Source organism: Argentina silus (genome assembly GCF_951799395.1).
Source record: "Argentina silus genome assembly, chromosome: 1".
Taxonomy (NCBI): Eukaryota; Metazoa; Chordata; class Actinopteri; order Argentiniformes; family Argentinidae; genus Argentina; species Argentina silus.
The window spans coordinates 21,811,639-21,836,455 of record NC_139655.1 but is presented as its reverse complement, the minus strand read 5'-3'; the positions used below and the strand labels follow the sequence as shown (position 1 = coordinate 21,836,455).

The window sequence follows — 24,817 nt, the reverse complement described above, 5'->3', positions numbered from 1 at the left end:
AAATGTCTTCTATGCTAAGTACCAGTATCTGCTTAATATCATCTGCTAGGCCATTATCTTTATGATATACTACTAAATGTTAAATCTTGAGAATATATCAAAGGCTGGCTTGCCACTTGATATATTGATCTCACATTCCAGTTATTTGTCCTGTCGTTCCCATCTGTCATCCTCTCTCCAAGGTGAGGTATCAGTGACTTTGGCTTGTTGACACAGCGGATAAACAATGCCAGCAGCAAACACCATTGCAACAGAAATCAATCAGAAATAATGGTGTTGAAGTCTTACCTTGGCTACCTTTCCTGATCTGCAGCAAGGTGCAGGGGCAACTGAAGTTCACCGTCAAAGTTTAAACCTTTAAACTTTCCCCTAAAACAAAATCACTGCAATAGCATCACTTCGATTCTATGTAAACTCCTGTCTAGGTCCTGTGTAAAATTTAACAAGTACTAATTTGAAGAAGACACTGTACAGTAGGACTTACCCAATCTCTCCTTGCTGTTATCTTTCCCTTCCCCTCTCTCCTGCGGTTCACCCTCTTCCACCGTCTCCCTGGCTTTCATGCGTTTCACTGACTCAGCATTCTCATCCCTCCCTCTCTCGCTCTCCCTCTCAATAGTAATGTACAGTCTGTGCCGCCCTGTATGCTGTTATGCAAACTCTCTCTCTATGTCACTCCTCTCCACTACTGCACTGTTGGGACTGCACTGTTACGCAGACAGGCAGGGTGTGTGCTCAATGCGATGCGGTGTGGAAACTCCACCCTCCCTTTCACCCTGTCCCTGGTTCTGACAGCTGCCCCCCCCAACCAGGGTCCCTCACTCTCTCTGCCCAATGTATAGGATAGTAGGTTCCAGTCAGCCTTTCAAAATTGGCTCAAAGCAAATCTGCTGGCATGACACAGGAGGGAGGCCTGTATGACATACTGTATATGTAAGAGCACTCGTCGGAGGGAGATAAAGCTAACCTCGTCATAAAATAGATGTTTTCATATACTACAAAGACATAGGTGAGAACCTCTCAAACAAGATAATAGATTGAAGTATTTCTTCATGTCTGATTCATTAGACCCATCTAACTCTGAGGAATGAAATGTGTGTGAGTAACCACCCCTCTGTGAAAAAGCTATATACAGTACTAGCACCACACACATTAGGCTAACTTCATCAAGAATGTTTTCATGACTTGGGTAGTGAATGTTATGACTTAACACATAAAATATTATATTTGGTTGAAGAAATTATGACACAATCAAGCACTCAAAAAAGTTTCAGGGATGCACACCAACAAGAGTTTACTTTGCTTTTTATTTAATTGTCATCAATCTTAAGTCGTCTCCATCAATGTTGCACAGGCTTGCACTAGACAAGAGGACATAGATATATTTTTTATAGAAGTGATTTGGCAAACAACTTTCTTTTTGTTATCCAATTAATAACAGTGAAAAATATTGCAAATAGAACAAATAAAATGAAGGACAAAAGTATGAAACATTTGTGTAAGCAACCTGTTTGACATACCAGTAATTACTTAATACAAACAATACTCTGTCATATGCATGTTCACACACATTATGATTAGTTTTGAAAGGGATCTCCCTCAGGGAATTGAAGACATTCCTCTTCAATTAATATAAGAAGAAAGCAATAAGACAAAAAAACAAAAAAGCCTACCTTACCATTATTGGCGTTACCCTATTATTTTACCATGTTCTATACATATAAAATCAGTTATTTAAATGTTTTTAAATTATTTGTTTCTTTATTCTTCATTTTAAGTACACTTACAAATAAAGTTGTTATGAAACTCACACACAGTAAATCCCATATTTTTTGGTGTCAAAAAACACACACTTGCATATGTACTCATCAAAACACTCACATTTGTTGACCAGTTAAGTGAGCCACTGGTTTAGTGAGTTTTTCCACCACTGAATACATTTCCTCTCATTCTTCACTCACTATTGTCAAAGTTACTCATACCATGCTCTCTTATACTACACTAACACAAACAGAGTATTTTACCAGATAACAACACTCTTTATAATGACTTTTAATACAATGTGTAGCTTCGACTGCTACCCTTTTCAATTAATTACATAAAGTGACTAAAGACATTGTTCCTGGGCAGTGGAAATGCTTTTAAATAATGTGATTTAATCATTACTCTGTAAAAAGAGGACTTTAACTAAATTACTTTGAACTTCATTCAAATATGCATTTTCTCAGCTCAGGAACAATGGGTTTGCCATCATGCTGGTTTGAATAACTTCTGCCCTTTAATTTTTAAGATTCGTTTGCATTGTATCGACTTCATTGGGATGAGAGCGGCCACTGGCTCAAGAGGCAAAGAACCAGCAAAGAAAGGATGTGTAATTCTAACAAGAGTATCAACCAAGAGCACTCAAATAAAAAATATAAAGTTAATTGCACCATCTCATAATTTCAATGAGCGTAGACCATGAGAAAAACAAGGCCAGGGTAAGAAAACCAACTACTTCATCTACTGTGAGGAAAGGAAACAGTATTCTGGAGACCCACTTGATTTGTATTGATACTGCATGATGGCAGTACAGAGATGTGTTCATAAAGCCTCCAATGGAAGAACAGATATGCAATCATACACACAAACACACTGGAACCTTCAGATTATTAGTTAAAGACACTAATCAAAAGAAGAAACCCTCTACAAACTTTTTGAAGGCCACCAATCAATGCTTTAATGACATTAACTATATTAAAGTTTCACCCCATTTAAAAACCTTTTCACACAAACCACAAGGCTGTGGATGAAGAGAGGAACACTACAGTATCTAAAAGAAGAGCGTTATCGGCACAACATGGTAGGGTGAGGTGTCAATCAAACCTCCTCTGCTCTTGACCCACTCCAGCAATGACAAAGAGAGAGAGAGGAGAGGGATGACCATTACAAAGAACGAAAAGCTTCATTTTGGTCCATCAGCCCTTTTCATCGTTTTTGTAGATATTGGATTGTGTTTGTAGAGATTGGATAGGTGAAAGCAATATGGTGATGGCTCCACATAGCCCTCTAATAAAATAGAATGTATTTTATATTTCTTTCATCTTTCCAGTCACTTCAGATCTGCGACCATCAAAGGGCTAAGGTCTAGAGCAAGTGGTGGGACCAAAATGGAACCAGGCCCTGGGAAGACCCTGTTCTCCCATAGGATCAAAATGCATTCTTCATCCTCTAGCTCTCTTAGAACAGAGAACCAATGGAGAGAATCATCAACTGGAGCATGAAACAGTCAATGACATTGATGAGGTCAATATATGTCAGGGCAGGACTCCCAGCTGCTGCTCTCCTTGGCCTCCCAGTAGCCTCCCTTATAGATGTGAGTGGATTCACCCATCACAGGGTCCTCGTAGCGCTCAAACCACTGTGCTGTGTAGTTGTCCTGATGAGTGCCTGATGGAAAAAATGTTTACATAATCTTTAGTGCTCTAGAACCACCGAAGAAAAAAGGAAAAGATTGCACTGCGATTGCTCAGTTAGACTGCTTTCAACAAATCAGTGGTTGAAACGGAAGATGGAAGAGAGAGAAAAAAGGAACAGAAAAAAGCTAAAGGGGGAATACTTGCTTTTCAGAGAAGGGTCAGTAAAAGAGTCCTCATCGACAGCTTGCGGGAGAGAAAAGGGGTTAAAAAAATTGTTTCAGTTTTGACCTTAGTTTGAAGTGTTATCCTTAGCATTTCTATTTAGAAAGAGATAGAAAGGTAAAAAAGATTCCATCCTACCTTCCTCTGATTGGCTGGCAGTGCGCTGACTAGCGGCCTCTCTCTCCCTCTCACGGCGGACGATGCGCTGTTTCTCCTCCAGCCTCTGTTTCTCGGTGTTGCCCTCATCCCATCGCCCTGCCTCCATCAGCCGTTGGTCAGGGCGTCGCCGGCTGTCTGTGGGGGCCACACCCTCCTCTGGCTCATTCAGTGTCAGTGCCAGGGAGGTGAAGAAGTACATGGTCTCCGCTCCATCACTACAGAGAGAAAGAACACAAGAGGGAGTGAGAGACTGGCTTTTAAAGGACTTGATTCCAACATTAAAGAAATCAATAGAAAATGTAATTGCTGATGGATACAACACATTTCCAATATCAAACACTAGGCAGATAAAGTAATGCTAAGCCTTTCTAGGGACAAAATTTACTGAAACTCATGACACACACACACAAACACAAAAACACACAGCCAACATGCAATAATAAGACAGTACTAACGGCAGAGGGTTTTTCTTCCACAGCTCACGGGCTTTGAGGGTCTGGTAGACAGTCTTCTGTTTGCCCTCTGTGCCGTTCTCTCCTCCCCGGCTGCTCTGCATCACCCTGGAGAACTCCAACTTGTCATCCCAAGTCCCTGACAGCACGTAGTGGGCCTTCCCATCCTTGTCTGTCACTACGCCTGTTACCTGAGGAGGAGGGTGGATGTGAGAAACCAGTTCATAAAACCATAGTTTGACCCATGTTGTGAAAGTGTAAACCCATAATAGGAAAGTTGTGTTTCTAGTCTCTCAGTCTCATGCCATTTGTCTCCTACCTTCCTCGCCACGTCTCTAGAGAAGTAACTGTAAGGAGCAAACTTCAGATGACAGCGATCCCCTGTCTCGTGGTTCACCACGTCAATCTCTCCTGACTGAAGGGGAGGGAGAGATGAAGAGAGACAAATGATGGGAATAGGCTTAACTAAAAAACATGTGGTGCTCACCATTTGCAAGAAACAACAACTTTTGATCAAAGAACATATAATAACAGTTACAGTACTGCCTTAGTTGAGAGTACCCTCTGGTTGCTCTCACCTGATCGATCCACAGTTTGCCCACTATGATGTTATGCACAGTGGTAGTGACCTTCTTCCAGGTGTAATGATTGTTGCTCTTCTCAAAGATGGCATGAATCGTCCCTACAGGAAAGTCACGAATAAGTGATATTTATATATTAAATATATTTTATATATTAAACCAGTTGTAAATCAATTCAAAGAACTATATTTACGCAGTAGTGTTGGAAATGTATTTAGTGCTGTGTTTACCCACTGACATGGTGGATATGAATAGGTGTAACCCACCCTCTACTAAATGCATCATCAGTGTAATAAACCCTACCCCCCTATTCTAAATGCATGATTTGACTTCATACCTAAAGGCATGATTGAAAGGTATTTTCCCCTGAACTTGCTGGCAACAGTGATCTCCTGCCTCAGGATCCAGCCTCGATCAGAGATCACATGATGCGCCGCTGCCGGGGGGTGGTGACTCACCTGAGAGAGGGAGAAGAAGAGAGAGAAAGAAAGGTAAAGATAGTAAGAATAACACTTAGAAAAGATTTCATCCAAATCCAAGGCCGAAATCTCTTAATCTCAAACAAGTAAGTGTCTTAATATAACTGAGCTAGCCCAAGGTCATAGCATGCTGCCTCATGATGATCATCTGTCTTATCATTCAATGTTAAACTGAAAACTTTGCATGGGACTATATTACAAAATATTAAATGGATTATCAAATCATTCTTACTTTAATATGTTTTTTTAATATACAATTTAAATAGCTCATAGGGATCTCTGCATTGAAGTCTGCCTTCACTTTATCTCACATATTCAAAAATAGCCCTCAGTGTCCCCACTAACTTTCTTGTTTACACCACCTACCCACATCTCTCTATTATCCCAGTCTTCCTCCCTCCCTCCCCCTGATAAGAGCATAGTTCATAGTTTCTTTTTCTCTCCTCTGGCTCCATCCTCTCACCTGTTCGCACAGTGACCTGTAGCCGCTCTCTCTCCGGCGGTCCAGCTCATAGGTCTCTCCCAATAGGGGGTTGAAGGGTTTCCCTGTGCGATGGACTGTGGTGGAGTAGGAGGACACAGAGAAGGCTGCCACATAGCACAGCTGCTCCAGGGAGCTTTGGCACTTGGCTGCTTTATCCAGCAGCTCATAGTACTCCAGGTCCTCAGACAGACGCTGGAGCATAGAGATCGGCTCGTTAAAGTTCACCTGCCAAAGGGGAGAGAGGGAATATGCTATGTGAGCCAATATTGTGATTTATGACTGTTGTGGCAAGTCAATGCGTGTATACTTGGGAACAACAAGAGAGTTATGTGGTTGTACTGACAGGCATGGGGATCTTTGACAGCTCTTTGCCGATGCAGTTCTTCATGATACTCCACAGGTTGAGCGAATAGTTGGGCTTGTCTGGGATGCGAGTACGCCGCTTCCGCACTGGCTCTACATCCTGAGATGGAGAATCTTGATTGATTGCTAGCGGCTGCTCGTCGAGCTGTGAACAACCAATTAATAGTGGAGGACGATTAAAGGTGAACAAACTGACAGTTAAAGCAGCAACCAGTAATTGTGATTTGGTGGGCCCAACAAATCGGGGTAAAAAATGTGGAAAACATGGTGTTGCATTTCAGTAAAAGTAACCAAGACAGTTAAGCTAAGCAACTGCCCTTAGAAATGTAATTTTACTGTAAAATAGGAGGGTTTGGGGTTTTAGCAGCACAGCAATGATCTGCAACGCTTGTTGTTTACACACCTCTCAGACTGATCTGGGTAGACAGAAAAATGCATACGGCACAGGTAACCTTGTTCTACTATGAGGGCGTTGTGTAACTTAACCGTCTTCCTGCTTGCTTACGAAAACATGATGTGGCTGGGCCAGAGTGTGGATGTGACAGAGACTTACCGACTGATCATCTGGGCAGATTTCACTGTTGAAACCACTGACATTACTACTCGACCTTCTAATGGGGACACAAAAAACAGAGATTCAATTGGTATAAATGTGATGAAAATAAAACCCTATAACAACAACAACAACAACAACATCATCATCATCATCATAACATTGTCAACTGCCCCTTCACAGTGATACATGAAAATTACTCAAATCAAATATACTTTGGGTATGGACATGAGGCCTAATGACTGTTGGGGGAAATTCCCTTTAAAAGACTTCACCTATATAACTTTATAACAGACCATATAGGTCCAGCTGAGTAACTTCAAAGTACACTGACTTGTGGAACTGGGGGTCTGCAGGGACTGTGATGAACTCTGGGGCCTCCTCCATGGCGTCAAAAAACTCATTGTCATCATCCTCGTCGCTCGCTTCTCCCTTACCTTGGGCCAACCCTGAGAGGAGAGGGGCAGATTTTCTAACATACAATTCTATAAAGAACAACTTCATAGCAGAACCAAGGCAATACATAATTGCAATCATCAATGTCAATTTTGTGAATGTCAATCAATCAATTTTGTACGTCAATTCCTAGTACTATCCACTAGGACCACTATTGTCAAAGTGGGGTATGTGGATCGATCTAGGGGGTACGCTAAATAAACCTGTGATTTACCTTCCCAAACAGTCCTGTTGAATAGCCGACTGCAGTCTCAGTACCAAAAATAAATGCATGCACCCTATCCAACAGAATAATATTATCACAATGTCTAATATGCAAGGGATAATGTTCATAGAATATCAATTAGCCTACAAAATAACCGGCAGGGGGGGACTGTTAAAAGTTTGGGAACCACTGCACTAGGACACAGTAGCGTCTGTGGTGGAGTTACTCGGTTGGGACCCAATATAGGCCTTCTCTGTCTTTACAGTTAAGTTAGAGAGTAATAACTATACTTACAGGTTCACAGGGCCTTATCATGTCTAGAGAATATGGTGGTTTTAAGTCTAAATGTCCCCTCTAAAGGCCTTCTCCAAGCAAAGGGTCAAAGGTAAAGGTTAAGAGGTATGGTTCTGGGGTAAAAGCCTTACCCTTGCTGTCTGCAGTGGTGTTGCTGTGCGAGGCTCCCCTGAAGGCCCTCTCCAGATGGTTGTGCTGCTTAGCTAGCTGTTCCAGGGTCTCCTCTAGTCGCACTCTCTGGTCTCGCTCAGCCTGCAGGGCCTTCTGCCAGCGCTTACTGTGAGCCTGGGCCAGCGCCAGGAAGTCACGACATGCCTGGAGAAAGAGCAGAGATACGTCACTGCAACATTCATACAACACTCAAAACAGCGAACTACAAAGTCACATCTGAAGAACCATTACTGGAATACTCAAAGAGGGCACATCCACTATGAGCAAGCCAACACTAGGGGGTGGAGGCACAAATGGGCAGAAATACATTTAGGCTGACAGCTTTCTTTCTGTTGAAGTGTGTACAATCTCTAGCAATTAGGCTACACAGTTTGAGCAGAGTCGAAGTTGGTGGTGCAGTCACACTCACATTGATCATGGCATTAGAGGTTATGCGGAACAGTGTGGCTCTCTCTGTCACCTGCCGAATCTTGTCCCCGGCTTCTCCCGTGAGGCGCAAGCTGTCCAACTCAGACAAGGACCTGATGGAGACCAGATTCAGGACAATGAATGTGCATATCCCTGGAACAAATGGTTTGACCCGGAGAACATTTCGTGGATAGATCAATACCACATGACTATTCAGTCATACCTGAGTGAAAAAGTAATAACCAAAATATTGTGTGTGTGTGTGTGTGTGTGTGTGTGTGTGTTGAGATCAGAGGTGTTTCAGCACTCTCCATTGATATTCACTCAGAGAAGAGACATGAGAAACTCATCACTTCGAGCAAATGGAAACAATCAGCTGACCAATCAGACCAAAAGGAGGAGAGATTGGACTGACCTCTGGAGGGCGGAGCCATGTTTGGAGATGAGGTCGTTGCACGTGCTAAGATCCTCCACCTTGCTGCCCAGTGTTCTCAGGGTGGACTGGACCTCTGAGCTCTGAGCCCCTCCGCCCTGTCCTGGTGGGGCAGGGGGAGAGGACGAAGAGAAGTCGTCCCCAGAGTCATCTGAGGAGGAAGATGAGAAGGAATGTTGTTACATAAACATAGACACTAATAATGCTCCTTTATCACTCCTGACTCCACTACTACTGATTATGAGGCAACCTAAAAGCAGTTGGAGTCCACTGAACAACAGTGATGTTGAAAATTCTAATCAGCTAGTATGGTTGCTAGATGAAGCATGAGGAAAGCCAATAAAAACCTAATATTAATAATATTTGTGGCTGTGATAAGGCACTAAGCCCCATCTCCACAAGTTTTGTAATCTTCAAATGCTCTCTCTCTCTCTAATATCTTACCAGACTCAGCCTGCATGCGTGCAGCCTTAGCCTTGGCCAGCTCCAGAGCGGTGATCCAGCGCTGCCTCTCCACCTCACAGCTGGCTTTCAAGTGGTATGTCTGTGCCCCACCATTGGAGATGACAAAGTTGCACGCATCATCCACAGAGATTGTTGCCGTGGCCAGGTTGATGGTGCCCCGACATGTGTGGCCCATCTCTGCCTGGGTTCTGACAAACAAGGAGACAAAGCTTCTTTACATATTTGCTGAACCTATCGCTAGATCACCAACAGGGTCAAAAGTTGTATGCACATGATGTGTTTGGTGAGAGACACTGCTGAGCTTTGAACTAAAAAAATAGTTAAGACCAAAATGGAATCTATGAATAGCTTTGCCATGCCCTTTCTGCAAGAAAAGAGAAATGTACATTACATTTACAAGCAGCTTCCCCTTTCTATCCATGGTAGTTGCAACATATATACATAACCAAATATGGAGGATATTATGTATTTCATCCCAAAATAATACAGCAGTTTATAATAGTGTGATAGGCTACTGTATCAGTGTCCTTCAAGAAAATAATATGCTGCAAAACATCAACATCTTACCTGTAGTAGGAAAGCAAGCCATTGCTCAGGACAAACCACCTACGCTGGTATCCCTTGATGTAATTAGTCCATTTAAACACCCAGCCTTTGTAAGTGTCACCAGCTGGGGTTGTTGTAGGGGTTTTGGGCTCTGACATTACAGCCCCCCAAATCAAAATTCAGATCAGGGCCTAGAGTGAAGTAAAGACGTCAGAGAATAAACATACCTGTAGTTTCTTAAAACAAAAAATAGCAGTGCACTAATTTATTGTCTGTGGTAGCAATACTTTGGCAGTGAGTGTTGTTGACTTAGCCAGTCAAAGGGCAAGGATCACTATTACATCACATACACAGTTTGCCTATGTTTATAATTACTACTGGACATAGCTAATGTTAACATTAAACAAAATAAACACCCCAATCTCGGTATAATGCTGGTTCTGTATAAGGCTAGTTAGGCTACATGTATTATCATGTCATATAGGCCTATTGTCAAATCCGAGAGCCTGCTAACTAAGCATTGGCAAAGCACAACAAACTGTTTTAATTGGTGGGTGATGCCGGTAAAGAGAATAACTAAAACCAACTGAATCAGTAGCTTCCACTGTGAAAACCTCAATGATTAATGTAAATTATTTGCTGAATCAGTCAGCTAACTCACTCAGTTAATGCTAAATTAAGCAGAGGGGCAGTAGGTAGGGAATTGTGCCAGGGTCTGTCTAATTGCTGGAATGGAATAACATGTTTCAGTCCCATGGAACATGGTTTAACACATGTAACGAAGGTTTCGCGTTCATTCATATATTTGTTTCTCTTGGGGGCTTCTCTGACCATTAGGGAATTTATGAAAGTTACATTTACACAATTGGTACGACGTAACATTGAACGGTACAGAACGTTACACGGGACATTTCGATTCCAGGAATTAGTCATACCCTTGAGCTGTCCGACTTGGGTTATGTTAGCTGGTTGTTCAGCTAAATAAAATTAACAGGTTAGCTACTACACAGTTACTAAATCAATGGCTATGGTGTTTTGGGTTCTATACGAACAACTAACTGACTGGCAGGCTATATTACATTTAGGGTTAGCAATATAAAGTAGTGGAAGTTCACACGGAATGACTAATTAGCTGGTGGTGGCTAGCTACCACATCTGTTTACCTTGACGTGTCCGTAATGTGAGATCAGCCAACCAGACACCCGGTGAAGTCACACAGCTAACTTTGACAGCTAGCTGATAGCTAGGCTGACGATGACATCACGGGACAACCACCTAAAATGCTAACTCAGCTAGCTTTATAGCAGTTTACTGAAAGTGCTAAATAGTGTATGTCATACACAACACATTGCACTAGCGTTATAATAATTATACTAGTTAGCTACACCTAAACTAGGCTAATGTTAGCTCGTTGGTTACACCCGGTGCCACACTTTTCTTTTTCCTTCAAGAAATTAGGTAGATCATTTTTTATCTCCGCTTGGTTGGTTCCTCTTAAACTGTAGGCAGTGAAAAATATCGCACAACAAAACAAAACACACTCAAACACTTTTTTGTGCAACCATACGTGAATAACATTTTATTTACCAACTGTACAGCAGTATAGCATGAATATTATCGCAGGCGTTATGTCGTCCAGCTTTTTTAACGGACAGATTTGAGGGATACACTCGGGGGACGATCAGATCAGAGGGTAGTAAAGTCTCTTTCATAATATGCACTTCTTAACGCTTGTCTCGGTTAAAACAAAACGTGCCTGTGATTGATTTTCGCACTGTTGTTGGATAGACAACGTATTTCTATGTATAGGTTTAATTTAGTAGGAAAAAAATACGACTCCGGTGGGACTCGAACCCACAACCTTTGAATCACTTTGCTAGTGTTTGCCTAGAAGTCCAATGCGCTATCCATTGCGCCACGGAGCCACCTGTTGCATTAGGACGGAACTTATCCCTTTGAAGTTGGCTACAACACTGTCTACAAAACTCCCCAACCTTAACTAATAATAATACTATTTTACAAATACTAAATTACAAAGCCCTACTAAACAAGAGAAGACGATACAATACATCCGCATAAGTAAAATTCTAAACAGAAAGAAGGCAACGTTCAAATAATAAATTAATTGAGAATCAGGCAAGTCATTGAAATCAAATAAAACGAATCAAATAATATTTCAAACAAATAAATAAATACATTTAAAATAATTACATGCTAGAATAGATATGTTTTTAAGAGAGATTCATGATAAAATGTTTTGCTTGTCCCCCATATCTCAGTGACAACCAAGACCAGTCGCTGACTTGTCTAAAGAGAAAAAGTGGTTCATGTGTGCCTCCTTGTGGAAGTCATGTAGTAAGACATGCATTCTCTTTGCAAAGAGGGACAACGCTAGATGGCGCTCTTGTATAGAATTAGCCTGTCAATCTTACTAAAGAGAGTACACCCGCTTAGATCTCATCTTAGTTAGTTAGCAAGCAACTTACAAAAGAAGGTCCCCTAATCAAAGCTAAAGTCCCTAATCACTCCTGCGTCGTGTCTGCTTTCATGTGTTATTTTATAAATACAGTATAGCCTAAAGTTTAAGCGAAGCCCTAAGCTCAGACGTGGTGTTACACATTAGCATTTTTGCAGTGATTAGCCAGATATTTGAACAGACATAACACGAGAAACTTTTAAAGAGAACATTGAAACATTGTATCAGATGCGGCTCGAAGAATATTCGAACATTAGAAATTGTCGCATGGCAAGCCTCTTTCAAAGTAATGAAACGAGGCGGCTCGCGCAAAATAATTCCCGCGATAGTTTGTATGATAACGTAGGAGACGGCTCCGGGCTACCTGTGTTACACTGTTCACTGTACCTGTAGCTTTATTGATAGACGAAGGGGTAGTGGAACTGTCCTGGTATCGGATCCCAGTTCACATTCTGAAACATAATCTGGTGAGCAGCGATCAAGATATAATTGTCTAGCCAGGTTCTGAAACATTCTCACACTTTAGGAGATTTTCCTGGGGGCTAATTTGGATTCTGTATTTCTGCCACCCCTAGGTCTTGCTGAAATTAAGCGACACGCACATGCCACGGCCAGGCAACAAGGGCATTGCATATTGTGTCCAAGTCAAGAGAGAATATGCGTCTAGTTGGCTGAGACACACCACAGCATGACACATTTACAGCAACAGCTTGCTCTGTATTCAAGCAGCCAGTACTTCGTATAACAGCCAATCCAATATAATACTGTTGTAGGCGATGAGAACAACAACGCCATCCTCATATCCACTATATCCTGCCAGGGGCGGAAGTCTGGATTTCTATACCAAACATTAATCATTCCAACACGGAGTGCGTACTGTCAGTATTTCCTTCTCCCATTTGCACGCCCATCATTCCTCGGTCACTCTTCCCTTGTCGTCGTCTTCATTTTAATTTGCGGATCTTTTATTGCATCTTGACATGCTTGCTCAGCTTAAATATTCCATCACAGATACACGTTTTTTCACAAACCGGGCGGAAAATATTTGTACATCAGGATTATACGCTGCGCCTCTGTATTTTTCATGACCGTATTTATCACCTGTATTTTTCAACTGCAAGTGCAACATATTTACTGCCATCGTGGTAGGTCGTCTGTGTAGCCGACACTCCGACATAGGAAAGGATTAAGTTACTGTTGGTGGAGGATTATTTTATTGGCTTCCTCTTGTCACGGTCGAGTCTTCGGCCTTTTTTTTCCAATTAAGAGGCAGCTTGAAATCGAGGTACAGTTATTGCAAATATATATGTCCTTCTTTGTAAACTGGCTTGCTGTGCTCTTTCCCTTTGCTTATCTCATATTACCGAATTTACTATCATTTAACCACCACACGCTTTCCCCATCATTGCTTTTTTATTTTGTGCTACATTCCCCTTCAGTATTATTTGAAATTATATTTTTGGTCCTACCATTTCTATTCATTTCTGTGTTCATAATGATGTGCAAGTCGTCCATTTGCAAAAGACTCCACTCCCCCTGACATTTATTTTTCACATTCAAATGATCTGGCAACATGCCAACCCAACAATGCTCATGTACTAGGCCTACTATCACTACTATGCAATTATGTTTGAATGTAGTTAACACATGATAACACTAATGATTACACTGTAGCATGCACAGGCAACTGAAAGCATTAGGCAGCACCCCTCCACAAGTATAGAATTACACCCCCTACCCTCACTCAATGGTCATCTGTGCTCAACCCCCTTTCTCTGTTTTGGCTTCAGGCGGATCATGTCCTCTTGTCCAATGAGCCTTGACTGTTCTTTAGAACTGCCTCAGTATGTGGGAATTTGGTTTATGTGATTAATGATTGATTTACTTTTTCAGCATTAATGTTCATTAAATGTTACAGAATAACCAAATAAACTCGTTAACTTGTTGGTTATCTTAATCATCACTGCCAAATTGTGCACTTTGAGCTAGAAGGGATACACATAAGCAGCAAGATTTATTTATGACATTACGACAAACGTGATCCTTTCAAACAAGGCAAATTTGACAGACTCTTGACAGTCATATTCAGTTGCTCTTAAAGATGTCTAAAAAATGTTTGAGGGAACCTCTAGTGTGGTAACTTTGTAATTCCACATTCTTTTTTGAATGTGATTTTTTTGGTAACCTGTTCACATAGTGAAAACGGCACAGCAAGAAAATGTTCTGTATGAAGTTATGTTGTGGATGAAGTTATGGTACCGTATTTCTTTTGCAGTCATGTCATTCCGAAGAGGTGTGGTCAGACAGAGCAAATTTAGGCACGTCTTTGCCCAAGCATCAAAGGCCGAGCATTGTATCGATGATGTCAGAGTATCCCGTGTGACATGGGATGGGCCCCTCTGCGCTGTGAACCCCAAATTTGTTGCAGTCATCATCGAAGCTGGAGGAGGAGGGGCATTCCTGGTGTTGCCAATCAGCAAGGTTTGAGCTTGACCACTTCACCTTCTCCATCCATATTCAGATGCAATGTAACCATTGGATCAGTACTTTGAGTATGACATCCTTCATGTCCTAATGCACCCTCATCTGAAATGACTGGATTGGTGAGAAGAAGGGAATATAACATTGGAAACTAATACCACTGTTAGTATTGAAATCCAGCAAGGATTTTGACTCATCTTACATCTTCTTCTCTTCAGAGTGGCAGAATTGACCAGGCCACTCCCACTGTGTGTGGACATGCAGCTCCAGTGCTGGACGTCCAATGGTGTCCACATGATGACAACATCATCGCTAGTGCCTCTGAGGACTGCAGTGTGAAGGTAGCTGATGTGAAGATAACAGTCTTAATAGCTGCCACATGCATGCATATGTCCCGTCATGAGAATATGGCAGTGTGTTGAGATAAAGAGCCAGGAGGTACAATCTGTTGGAAGATGGTCAGTTATATGTTGTACCTTGTAACAAAGCTTTGTCATCACCTTCATTGTTTGTTGAAGGTCTGGCAAATCCCTGATGGGGGGCTGACTGGGCCAATGACGGAGGCTGTGGTGACATTGGAGGGACACAGTAAGAGAGTGGGGATTCTGGCCTGGCACCCAACAGCTTTCAACATCCTCCTAACTGCAGGTAACCTCATCTATCTGCTCCTCTGACAGTCTGTATAACTACCTCCCTGTTAAAACCATCCAGGCCCCTATGTTCACTACCCAAGCCTTTCATATCGATGGTTGTGAGGGATAAGGAGAACTCAAGAAAAGGTAGACATGTAGTCCTCCCTGTTTTTAACATTGGACCTCTGGTGACTTATATAGAGAAAGCTAACATGTTTTAGTAATTGTGAATAGTGAGAGTTGAGGGACAGCTCTAAACTCACTGAGGAGGTGTTCCATGACAGCATGTTCAATTCCCGATGCATTATACAAGCAAGGAATTGAATTTCCATCCTGCAATTAACAGTATGCAGTGCAAGTTTGAAGGAAAATGTGGTTATTGTTAACACAAAATGAAGTACCCTGAAGAGGGCATAAGAATGTTTCAAATGTTTGGGCCAATTGTCTGTTTCTTGTGATATTATGTCTATATTGTACGTTGGATCTGTGCAAATGTTTACAAGGTTGTGTCTGTATTTCCATATGTTATGCCTGAACATTTGCATGTTTTGTCTATGCATGTTTTTAGATGTTGTGTACGTGTGTTTTTTCGAGTGTTATGTCTGTGAAATTGTATATGTTGTGGATTATGTATCTAATAAGATGTCTTGAGATTTTAAAATGTGTCTTTCTCTCTTGCTCACTGTCTCTCTCTCTCTCTTGCTCTCTCTCTCTCTCTCTCCCTCTCTTTCTCTCTCTCTCTTTCTTTTTCCCTCTCCCTTTCTCTGTCACTCAGGCTGTGATAACCTGGTCTGTGTGTGGGACGTTGGCACGGGGGAGCTAGTGTACCAGCTGAGTGATGCCCACCCTGACCTGATCTACAGTGTGTGCTGGAACAGGGAGGGCAGTGCCATTTGCACAGTTTGCAAAGACAAGGCTCTGCGCGTCATTGACCCACGACGGGGGATCGTCCTCAAGGTGCTTCCTGTATACACATGCAAATGATTGGGAATTAATTGAACAAACCAACAAAAAAGACACCAAAGCACAGCATCCTTCAGTTCATTATGTTTAACTGAGAGAAAGAGACCATTGGTGGCAATAAAAATTATACGCAGCAATCATCACTTCTAAGTCAAATATATCGTATTTTCCTCTTGTGTACTGTCTGCAGATAATGTAACTGCTTGACACTGATGCCGCTCTATACGTTTGATGTTTGACGTGGTTCTCAGGTGAGGGAGAAGATCCATGATGGTACCAGGCCTATGAGAGCCGTGTTCCTCTCTGACGGGAAGATCCTTACCACAGGGTTCAGCCGTATGAGCGAGAGGCAGATGGCCTTGTGGGATACGGTGAGAAACATTAATTTCATTACCTCTCTGAGCTTATGGAAGTGCTAGAAATATTGACGTGGTCACATAACATAGCACTCTGACTACTCATGGCAGACGAGGGGTTTGTGCTGATGTGTCATGCCAGTGCAGGTATTCTAATGATATCCATCTTTATTGCAGAGAGATCTCTCTGAGCCGATGGCAGTGCAGGAGATGGACACGAGTAATGGAGTTCTCATACCCTACTATGACCCAGACACTAACATGATCTACCTGTGTGGAAAGGTAGAGCACACCTACCCACACCACAACTGTTGCTCTAAGCACATTGCAGAAATAACACTGATTACCAACTGACTCAGCTGGATGCATATTTACAGGGTCATGGTGTGTACTTCAGACAGTCCCATTATTTTTTGTTATCTCTCAGGGGGACTGCACCATCCGGTACTTTGAGGTGACAGATGAGTCACCCTATGTTCATTTCCTCAGCCTGTATAGTAGTAAGGAGCCTCAGCGAGGTGCAGGATTTCTCAGTAAGAGGGGTGTGGATGTCAACAAGTGTGAAATCGCTAGGTGAGCAGGTCTTTCAGCATGTTTCTTGATAATTTATTTTGCTGTCCTGGTCCCGAGTAATACATCTTTTATTCTCTCTCTTACACTCCTTCCTTCACACCATCCCTCTGTCATCTTATCCCACTGTGATTCATCCCTTCCTCTTTCACAGGTTCTACAAACTGCATGAAAGGAAAGTAGAGCCCATTTCTATGACAGTGCCACGTAAGGTAAGCTATTTACACGTTTAGCTAGAGAACACATGAAATTCTGAATAATTAGAGCCATATACTCTTATTTATTGTTAATACCCAAAGTGTGGTGTATGCAAAAATCCAATTTCTATGGATGTTTAAATAAAAAAAGTTTGTACCAAAGTTTAATTAGTAATGTCACCCAGTCTTTCTCTTGCTTCCTCAGTCAGATCTATTCCAGGGGGATTTGTATCCGGACACTGCTGGGCTAGAGCCCTCTCTCCTGGCCGAAGAGTGGATCGCCGGGCAGGACGCACCACCCCAGCTGGTCTCCCTGAGTGGGGGGTACTCAGCACCCCCTTCAAAGCACAGAGACACCCTCAAGAACAAGCCGAAGCTGCCATCGCAGGGGTCCGGGGCAGGGTCCACCTCCAGCCCTCAGCCAGCTGGGAATACTGGTTCTCCCACTGCAACCCCTGTCACCAGGGAGACTGAGGGCGATGGGGTGGGGCAGGCAAAGGTCATCCGAGAGGCAGAGGGTGCATCTGAAAGGGTGAAGAGAGAGGTGAGAGAGAACTTTCCTGTGTGGATTTAGGAAATCACGTGACTGTTCTTTCACTAACAAAATCATGCTGATTGTTTTACCTCTACCCTCCCTTAATCGCTCTCCCTCCCTATCCTTCTTTCTCCCTCTCAGGAGGATGTGTTGAGTGAAGTGCTAGCTGAGGTGAAGGCCTTGCGTTCGGTGGTGCTCGCTCAGGGCCAGAGGATTGAGCTTCTGGAGAGGCAGCTGGCGCGCATCGAGGATGGTGACGTGTGAAGGAGAGAAAGAAGGTGCAGGGGCGCCACTACACCCAAAGGGCATTCTTACTAAACTCCATAGACCATAGCCTTACTAGAATCAACAGTACCTTAAGCTGTGTGTGCGAATGGGAGAATGTAGTTTGAAGTGTAGCTCAATGACTAACTGTGAATCACAGGTGCCGAGAATGAGGTCAACTATAATGACGGCGCAGAGACCATTTGGATATGTACAACTCTTCTGCTTTGATAGATAGTGGGTGGTATGGTGAAGGGATATCATTTGCATAGAGTGTCAATTCTGCAGTGAGATAATGTCAACGGTTTATATGAAGGGACAAATATGGTAACATGATTTGAAGGTGTAGACATAATTATAAAAAAAAAAAATGCCTTCATAATCACAACAAACCTATGGTATGAGGATTCAATTGTACACATTAATCCTTCTTATGATTAATCTCATATGACTGCTGTCATGAACTTCCAACTTCTACATCAAAATGGCAGTTTTACATGTTTCTCACATGTCAATGAATATACTGCAAACAACGTATATAGCATACTGTATTATGTATATACCCTCAGAAAATGTTACCAAGTAGATGATGGATCATTTACGATAATGTGTTCATTGAGGCACTCACAATGTGTATTCATTAGGGATGTTTAATCAGGTAGTTACAGCTGCTAATTGTGATGTCATATCAGACTTAATACTTCATTTTGTGTTCACTTACTATACATTTGTACATGTATGGCTTTATATATTATTTTACCACTCTGTTCTAAGGATCTATTACTCTATTAGTTGAAGGTATAAAATCAGCCTATTGGAGGTGTTAACAATATAATTGTGTATTCTATCGCTATACTGTTTACAAAACTGCACCAGTTCATTATGATGTATAAGTTGTATTGAATTGTGCTCTATGGCACCTTTTCGACTCGGATGCCGGTCAATATCCAAATAATGTTGATTTTGATAAACTTGCTTTTCCTACGAATGATGTGAATAATGCAAGTTGGAGATGGTTGCTAAAGGATTCCTATCATGTATGATGTTAATCTCTTTTTGTGTGGTCTTTTTTACCTTAGAAGTGAATGTAACACTTAATTTGTGCTCTCCAACTAATGTCATTAGTGATTGCCCCCCCCCCCCATGATGTCACAAGGGCCAATTGACCCAGAAACTTACATTATCATTTGTTGCATATTGTTACAAGCTCCTATATTACCACTCATAACAAAGGGTTCAAGTAAAGTGTTACCTACAGAAATTTGTTCTGAGTTCTGAACAAGTTTAAAGTAATTAAAACCATAGCAGTTCTTTGAGTACTGTACGGCATAACTAAAAAGTCACTATGAAATCTGAAGTTGTTTTTTTACTGTGTGAATGATGTAATCCAAGTCAGTAGAACCTAATTATCTTAGACTAATATAGAGGCAGCTGTTGTGTTTGTATTTGAAGATAGAGAGAGAGCATAGAATGCTCACTTGTTGGACAGAACAGAAACATTTAGATTTTTGCATTGATTAGTTACCTCACCCTTCAATCAAGGGTATTGCAGACTCGGGTACGTTCCACATCAGGCTCATTCCATGATTATTGACTTGTTTCATATTTATGTATGCACTGTTCTACACCATGTTCTGTGTGTGGTTGTAAATCAATAAGTGATGAAATGACACTACACTGTGCAACTCCAATAAATACTCTTCCTCTTTGGCGGTTTTACAATGGACACTCATTAAACCTCTCTTGTCAGCTGACAGGAAATGATAGCAATCATTGAAATGCATTAAGTAAACCAGACTATCATTAGTACAGTAACATGGTTTAGTTGCCTTCACTGAACTGAAGACCCTGCTGATACTGCAGAGCCCAGAGACAGGAAGTGGGTGGTGGAACAGTGGCAGGTTCAAAAGCAACACAGATCTTATGATGTCTTAGACCACATCCTGTTACTGTGCAGCACTGTGCTCTTCCACTGGCTAGTAAAAACTCACCATAAATGGTGCAAGTGTATAAAGTCTTACTTAAAATTTGGCACAATTTACAATCTGTAATGAAGATGTCAGTTAATGAAATGATTATGTAGGTGCTATTACGACCTTATGCATATCCATTGAAATGTTAATGATGTCACCCGTCCACAGATTCACTGTGCTGATGGAACTTTGCAACTAGACCCAAAACAAAACTATGTTTATTGGTGGTTTCTTTTGCGGACTTCAACTCTACAGCAGTGCTGGTAAAATCCATTTACTATATTTGATAGCAGGTTTACTTAAAGAGCACCCCACTCCACCCACCCAGTTACACCCATAATCAAATTTACATAAAAAAATACACCTTCCTCTTTCTATATTTAGGTGCTCATATGCATATCACATTTCTACCCCCTGCTACAGTAAATGTAAAATTGCTTGGCTTGTTAATCATTTATCAAATAATGTGTGCTTTCTCTCACACTCAACTTTTCTCTCTCCACCCACCACACAAACCCTCCTGCTCTATTTTTTACCCGCCCCTTTTTAAGTTTCTGCATCCCCCTTTCTCTCTTTTTGTCACTTCTTCCTGCCACTACTGAGTCTTTTCTGTCTGTCTCAAAACCATCATACAGCTTGTTCATATACAGCAACCCATCGGTAAGTTTTTCTGCCTATTGATCATTATTCATGGAGTTTTCTATTTAACATTTTTGCTGTAGTGTTGTTTACATTTTTCAGACACTATTTCACATTTCTCTCTTTCGACTCTTGTGTTACCATCTTGTCACTGTGCATTCCTGCATGTCGATTGTTCAACATCACACTCTCCTCCCAACCTCTCTCTTCACTACTTCTCTCCTCCTCACTTCCCCCCAACTACAGCTCCTCTCCCTCCACATTATAGTCTCTGTCACACCATCTCTCTGTCTGCCTCTCTGTCTTTGCTCTTAGAACTATTATAAGATTCTCTACAGAATTAAAGTATTGCATTTTTACAAACCGAGTGTGGTTAATGCTCTCATGTGAAATGGCCATTTGATTTGATATTTAAACATTCACCATAGTGCTACAGCTGAATAGGGATAGAGTAAACATATCTCACCATGAGATCCACTATGTACTGTACCCTGCGATACCTGAGAATTTATATAAGGTTTAAATTGTTCAACTTATTATTTTAGGCTTACTGGCTGGGGTAATAAGTACATACAGTATGTAGGCATTGGAAGAGTAGAGTGTAGGGTAGAATCTTTGTTACTTCAAACACTTTTTATGTCTATAACCTGTTAGTTTAGTTTCTATAACCAATTTAGTTATGCTTTGTAGATAATTGTGGTTTGAGCAGAATTATTGTCAACAACTAACTTGAAAACCATCCTAATTTATTCATGTATGGACTGGTATACAAGTCACACAGGTCACTTACAGTACCATACATAAACAACATAACACTGCAGGTGTGCTTACAACCATTTAAAAATACGAACTAGTATCCAATTGAGTGTTGTCAGGTCATCAATACTATAACACAGGCAGCGAGCGAGATTAAGAGAGTCATCTCGGAAAGAGAGACTGAGAGGGAGCTGACTTCCTGTCAGTGAATCACTTAGAATCAGGGCCTCACAGCCACTTCCTGTAAGAATGTAAGCTTGCATCTTCAGTGACATACACAATGCCATAACACATCAACTACAGTGACATGACACCTGTCAGAACCATTCATGACAGTCTCTGACAACACAATTGGGTTGTGAAATACGTACAGTGCCTTTGGAAAGTATTCAGACCCCTTCACTTTTTCCACATTTTGTTGTGTTATAGACTCAATTTAAAATGGATTAAATTAAAAGAATTTGCCATCAATCCACACAGAATACCTCAGAATGACAAAGCGAAAACATGTTTTTTTTAAATTTCAGTACATTTATTAAAATTGAAATACAGAAATACCTCATGTACATAAGTATGGCTTGGCTTTGCTATGACACTGTTAGAATTAGCTAAAATGCAAAAATGTCATCAACAAATCACTCAATAAGTTGAATTGAGTCCATCTTAATGCAAGGATAATAGTTCATGTAATTTTTGAATTAATATCTTTGTTTTTATAGGGTCTCTGATTTGCATAGGAATCAATTACACCCTGTGTAGATTAGGATGTCACTACCAACTCAGCAAATTTCATAATTTTCTCTTGATCCTGACAAACTCCCCAGTCCCTGCCAGTGACAAACATACCCATAATTTGATGCAGCTAACACTATTCTATTCACATGAGAGATGGTGCGGAAACTGCCTTGCATGTGCGGGATTTGCACCAAACTCAATGCTTTGTAGTAAAATTAAATAAATACATTTCCAGCCACTTTCTTTGCTGTATCACTTGAATTCATTGTTGCAAACACAATTATGGATGTGAGATAGATTATTTTCCATTAAGCAATTTTTTTTGGCCACTTAGTTATTTTGTAGAGTGGGTTAGGGTTAGACTGTGCCATCGACTGTGCTTTTTCCTCTCCACCATTAAACTTTGTAGATTTTTGTAAGTCTCCCCAGGCCTCAGGGTCGCATTCCTGAGCAGTTTTGTTCCTCTCCATTTGCTCAGTTTGTAATGACAACCTGATCCACACAGTGTGTAATTGATTCCAATGCAAACCAGAGACCCCATAACAAAACAAAGTTACATGAACTATTATCTTTGCATTAAGATGGACTCAATTCAACTTATTGTTGATGACATTTTTGCATTTTAGCTATTTTTAAGAGTGTCATAGCAAAGGGTCTGAATACTTATGTACATGAGGTATTTCTGTATTTCAATTTTAATAAATTTACTGAAATTTCTGAATTTTGGGGTATTGTGTGTGGATTGATAGCAAATTCTTTTAATTTAATAAATTGAGTCTATAAACCAACAAAATTTGGAAAAAGTGAATACTTTCCGAAGGCACTGTATATTTTTGCAAAGGTCTGCTCAATACAGCTTCCCTATTGACCCACTACAAATAGCTTACTGTTGGCCACTTTTGACATATTTATTATTACTAGTTGGCTTGGTATTATGAACACAACTGTACAGGTCAGAATGTGGTCTATGAAAGCATTCAGCAGACTTGACACCTGGAATTGTTAAATGCAATAGAATAAGGTTTTGTCTGGATATTGTTGGCAGTAGGAAATGGTAACTTTCTGAACTTGAATAACATTCTTTTCAGAATCAGTCTTCAAATATATCTATGGATTACCTCCCACTGAAAAGATCATCCTTCTGTTGAAAGAAACTGGATTTTCACCACAGAAGACACAGTGACTGATTGAATACACTCTTCAAGGATTTCTTCAGCTTTGTGTCAAACTATTTGAAGAGGTATGTTTCAACATCAAATCTGACCTGTACAATTCTGAGAGGATTTATTCTCGTTTGATTTAAGAGGCCAAGCATGGTTGAGCTTTGCTAGAATCAGACAGTTGTTTTTGTGACCATCAAATTGGGGGTCAATTCCATTCCAAAACAGTCAAGGAGATTCATTAAACATTTCAAATAAATAATCAAGAAGTTGATCATTTTGAATGAGAATAGTCAGATCTAAGTCAAAATAAATAATGAATTCATCTCCTCTCTGAAATGGAATTGACTTAAAAACACGGGTGACTGTGTGACCCCATCCTGACCTAATGACAACTGGACAGTTTTTTCCCTCCCTGTCTAGATATGGATAAAGATGAAACCACATCGACAACAACAGTTTGGATCCTCTTTGTCCTTTGGGTCATCCTTGTGCTCCTCCTGGTCTACCTGTACAAGTGGCTAAACCGTGAAACTGATGGGCAGTATACAATCCGCCAAATAGTTTATGGGAAGGGAGGAGTTAGGGACCGGGTAAGAGGTGGAGTAGTAGTCCTAGAGGCCAGGCTAGGGCACCGCTTGTGGCCTCGCAATGAGGATGAGGAGGCTGTGGGAGAAGAGGATGAAGATAGAGATGAAGAGGGGGATGTGGAGAGAGGTAGCGAGAGAGGTGACAGTGATGGGGGGGGGGAGGAGGAGGGGGGTGATGAGAGCGAGGGCAGAGGGGATGACTCGTCAGATGACTACTCCAGCATGGAGGGCTGTGACCTGAGGGAGAGAGTAAAGCTCACGGATGCGAAGGAGGAGAGGCGGGATAGTGAGGGGAAGAGAGAGGAAAAGAAGGTTGAACAAAGGGATGGAGAGGGAAATGAAAGCAGAGCAGAGGGAGCAGAGGGAGGAGAAGCAAGTGGCTGTGGAGGTTTGCTGATAGACCTAAAGCAGTTCTCTGGGAGTGCCATCTGGTCTGAAGAGAAGAATAGTGAGGAGGACAATGATGTGACTGAATTATGAAGACAGGATCAGAGTGTTGCGTAAAAAACTGGGGAGTGTCATTTCTTGTTATTGTAAGAGTGCTTACAATACACCATCATCATAAACATAACATATGGCTACAGTGTCAAACATAATATAGGCCTACAATAACATAGGCCAACAAATGAAACCAACAAGAACGAAATTGGGTTAATGTGCATGCCATTATCGATGTGAATGAGATAATGAGAAACAATTCCAGCAGTAAATAAATGTGTTTTTCAAGCACATGATAGCATACTCAGTGTGGGTTTCTTGCAAGTAGATCTGACTGTTTGGTGAATATAATAAACTGAATTTGTGTTGTGTACATTTGTTTT

The 24,817-nt window shown here is 41.3% G+C and overlaps 3 protein-coding genes across 7 annotated transcripts; 2 read left to right on the top strand and 1 right to left on the bottom strand.

The window, feature by feature from the left end:
* Positions 1-1,294: 1,294 nt before the first annotated feature.
* LOC310801441 (oxysterol-binding protein 1-like) lies at positions 1,295-11,077 on the bottom strand. Of its 3 annotated transcripts, none has more exons than XM_083665477.1 (17): positions 10,833-11,077; positions 9,691-9,860; positions 9,103-9,311; positions 8,641-8,809; positions 8,227-8,338; positions 7,778-7,961; positions 7,026-7,140; positions 6,692-6,749; positions 6,119-6,283; positions 5,755-6,000; positions 5,150-5,270; positions 4,810-4,913; positions 4,551-4,646; positions 4,235-4,422; positions 3,759-3,994; positions 3,603-3,641; positions 1,295-3,429 (listed from the first exon to the last, which is right to left on the bottom strand). In XM_083665477.1, exons 2-17 carry the CDS (start codon positions 9,825-9,827, stop codon positions 3,287-3,289), a joined length of 2,322 nt encoding a protein of 773 aa, XP_083521603.1. In that variant the 5' UTR covers positions 9,828-9,860; positions 10,833-11,077; the 3' UTR covers positions 1,295-3,286. The 3 variants fall into 3 exon arrangements, with proteins under 3 accessions (XP_083521603.1, XP_083521605.1, XP_083521604.1); XM_083665479.1 differs by having other exon boundaries at positions 8,278-8,338; XM_083665478.1 differs by lacking the exon at positions 3,603-3,641.
* Positions 11,078-12,537: 1,460 nt separating this feature from the next.
* coro1b (coronin, actin binding protein, 1B) lies at positions 12,538-19,853 on the top strand. Of its 2 annotated transcripts, XM_083673986.1 has the most exons (12): positions 12,574-12,612; positions 12,721-13,430; positions 14,421-14,626; positions 14,845-14,967; positions 15,145-15,274; positions 16,034-16,215; positions 16,473-16,592; positions 16,755-16,859; positions 17,005-17,150; positions 17,302-17,359; positions 17,550-17,888; positions 18,021-19,853. In XM_083673986.1, exons 3-12 carry the CDS (start codon positions 14,423-14,425, stop codon positions 18,141-18,143), a joined length of 1,530 nt encoding a protein of 509 aa, XP_083530112.1. In that variant the 5' UTR covers positions 12,574-12,612; positions 12,721-13,430; positions 14,421-14,422; the 3' UTR covers positions 18,144-19,853. The 2 variants fall into 2 exon arrangements, with proteins under 2 accessions (XP_083530113.1, XP_083530112.1); XM_083673987.1 differs by lacking the exon at positions 12,721-13,430 and having other exon boundaries at positions 12,538-12,612.
* Positions 19,854-20,697: 844 nt separating this feature from the next.
* On the top strand, positions 20,698-24,725 carry LOC310804857 (uncharacterized protein). Of its 2 annotated transcripts, none has more exons than XM_083670241.1 (3): positions 20,698-20,776; positions 23,335-23,486; positions 23,830-24,725. In XM_083670241.1, the coding sequence occupies exon 3, from the start codon at positions 23,832-23,834 to the stop codon at positions 24,474-24,476; it is 645 nt and encodes a 214-aa protein (XP_083526367.1). In that variant the 5' UTR covers positions 20,698-20,776; positions 23,335-23,486; positions 23,830-23,831; the 3' UTR covers positions 24,477-24,725. The 2 variants fall into 2 exon arrangements, with proteins under 2 accessions (XP_083526367.1, XP_083526368.1); XM_083670242.1 differs by having other exon boundaries at positions 23,810-24,725.
* The last annotated feature ends 92 nt before the right edge of the window (positions 24,726-24,817 follow it).